Consider the following 1729-nt stretch of genomic DNA (forward strand, 5'->3'; position numbering starts at 1 on the left):
AAAAAAAAAAAAACTAGCTAGGCTTGTGACTAATGCCTATAGTCCCAGCCACTTGGGTGGCTGAGGTAAAAGGATTACTTGAGCCCAAGAGATTGAGGTTGCTGTGAGTTATGATGATATCATAGCACTCTACCCTGAGTGACAGAATGAGACTCTGTCTCAAGGAAAAAAAAAAAAAAAAAAGGAGAGAGATGACTCCTAAGACTCAGAGAATAAATGATTAAGAACCACTGGATTGGCTCAGCAGCTAGGGCACCAGCCACATACACCAGAGCTGAGGGGTTTGAACCCGGCCCAGGTCTGCCAAACAGTAACAACTACAGAGGCAGCGCCTGTGGCTCAAAGGGGTAGGGTACCAGCCCCATATGCTGGAGGTGGTGGGTTCAAACCTAGCCCTGGCCAAAAACTGCAAGAAAAAAAACAACTACAACAAAAAAATAGTCAGGCGTTATGGCAGGTGCCTGTAGTCCCAACTACTTGGGAGGTTGAGGCCCAAGTGTTTGAGGCTGCAACACCACAATGCACCCCATGATTGCATTAATGTACACAGCTATCATTTAATTAAAAAAAAAAAAGTTTGAGGCTGCTGTGAGCTATGACACCATGGCACTCTACCCAGGACAACAGAGTGAAAGTCTGTCTCAAAAAGAAAAAAGAATCACTGGATTAAATTACAGAGTACCCACTCCACTGGCTCAACTAGCCAGTTATCCTTCTGATCTATTGTCCTGCTCAATCCAAGTGGCTAGTTACCTTCTTCATCATCCACCTTAGGGAGAATGCCAGTCTCTTCATCAAAGTCTGGAAATTCTTCTTTGGAAAGGACATTGGCAGCAATCATCTAGCCAAAAAAACAGAAGGCAGCATTTGTAATCCACTCGCATTAAAACTATTCTTTTCTGGGAGTTAATTAATTTCAGAAGTTTTACAAAGGAAACCAAAGGTTTTTTCCTCCTCTGACCCAGGGCATCAGGACCTCAAAGGTCATACTCCTGTTAGGTCTAGGCTAAAGTAGAAAAATACCAGTTAACTCCTGACAAATTCCTGGGCTGCAAACCCTCAATAAAATGGAGTAAGTCTGGTTCACTCCCAAGATAGATGGGAAAGTACTCACTAACTTCTTGCTTGACTAACTCCTGGGCCTGGGAAACAAACTGACTGCCCCCAGACTGACCATTAAGCAATGCCAGGTGGAGAGAATACTGAGACAAAGATGTGTGGAAGAAAAGTACTACTGGAACTAAAATGTATGGGGAAATACTAAAATAAAGATAAATGATGTATAGCTAACTGCAAAATTCTGCTTCTGTATAATGCTTACTTGCTACCCCTCCCCCGCCAAAAGCACCTGGACAGCCTGCGTGCCAATCAGGATGCAGACCAAGTCTTAAAATTTGACTCCTGGCTTGGCACCTATAGCTCAAGGGGCTCAAGTGCCAGCCACATACGCCAGAGCTGATGGGTTCGAATCCAGCCCAAGCCTCCCAACAATAATGACATCGTGGTGGGTGGCTTATAGTCCCAGCTACCACTTGGGAGGCTAAGGCAAGAGAATCACTTAAACCCAGGAGTTGGAGGTTGCTATGAGTTGTGATGCCATGGCACTCTACCCAGGGTGACAGCTTAAGGCTCTGTCTCAAAAAAAAAAAAAAAATTGACTCCTTAGACACTCAGGGCTGCTCTCAGAAACCCCATATTGGGACACTGAGGTAGTTACCAGCTGACTCTT

At 44.7% G+C, this 1729-nt stretch overlaps 1 protein-coding gene across 1 annotated transcript in view; it reads right to left on the reverse strand.

The window, feature by feature from the left end:
* Positions 1 to 1729, reverse strand: part of DHX8 (DEAH-box helicase 8) — a 41800-nt gene that overhangs the window by 29058 nt on the left and 11013 nt on the right. The window contains exon 9 of the mRNA XM_003786301.3: positions 754 to 841. Within this exon, the coding sequence (XP_003786349.1) occupies positions 754 to 841 (88 nt within the window). The remainder of the gene's footprint in view (positions 1 to 753; positions 842 to 1729) is intronic.

The sequence above is a fragment of the Otolemur garnettii genome, unplaced genomic scaffold, assembly GCF_000181295.1.
Source record: "Otolemur garnettii isolate 467f Iridium unplaced genomic scaffold, OtoGar3 scaffold00018, whole genome shotgun sequence".
NCBI classification, from domain to species: Eukaryota; Metazoa; Chordata; class Mammalia; order Primates; family Galagidae; genus Otolemur; species Otolemur garnettii.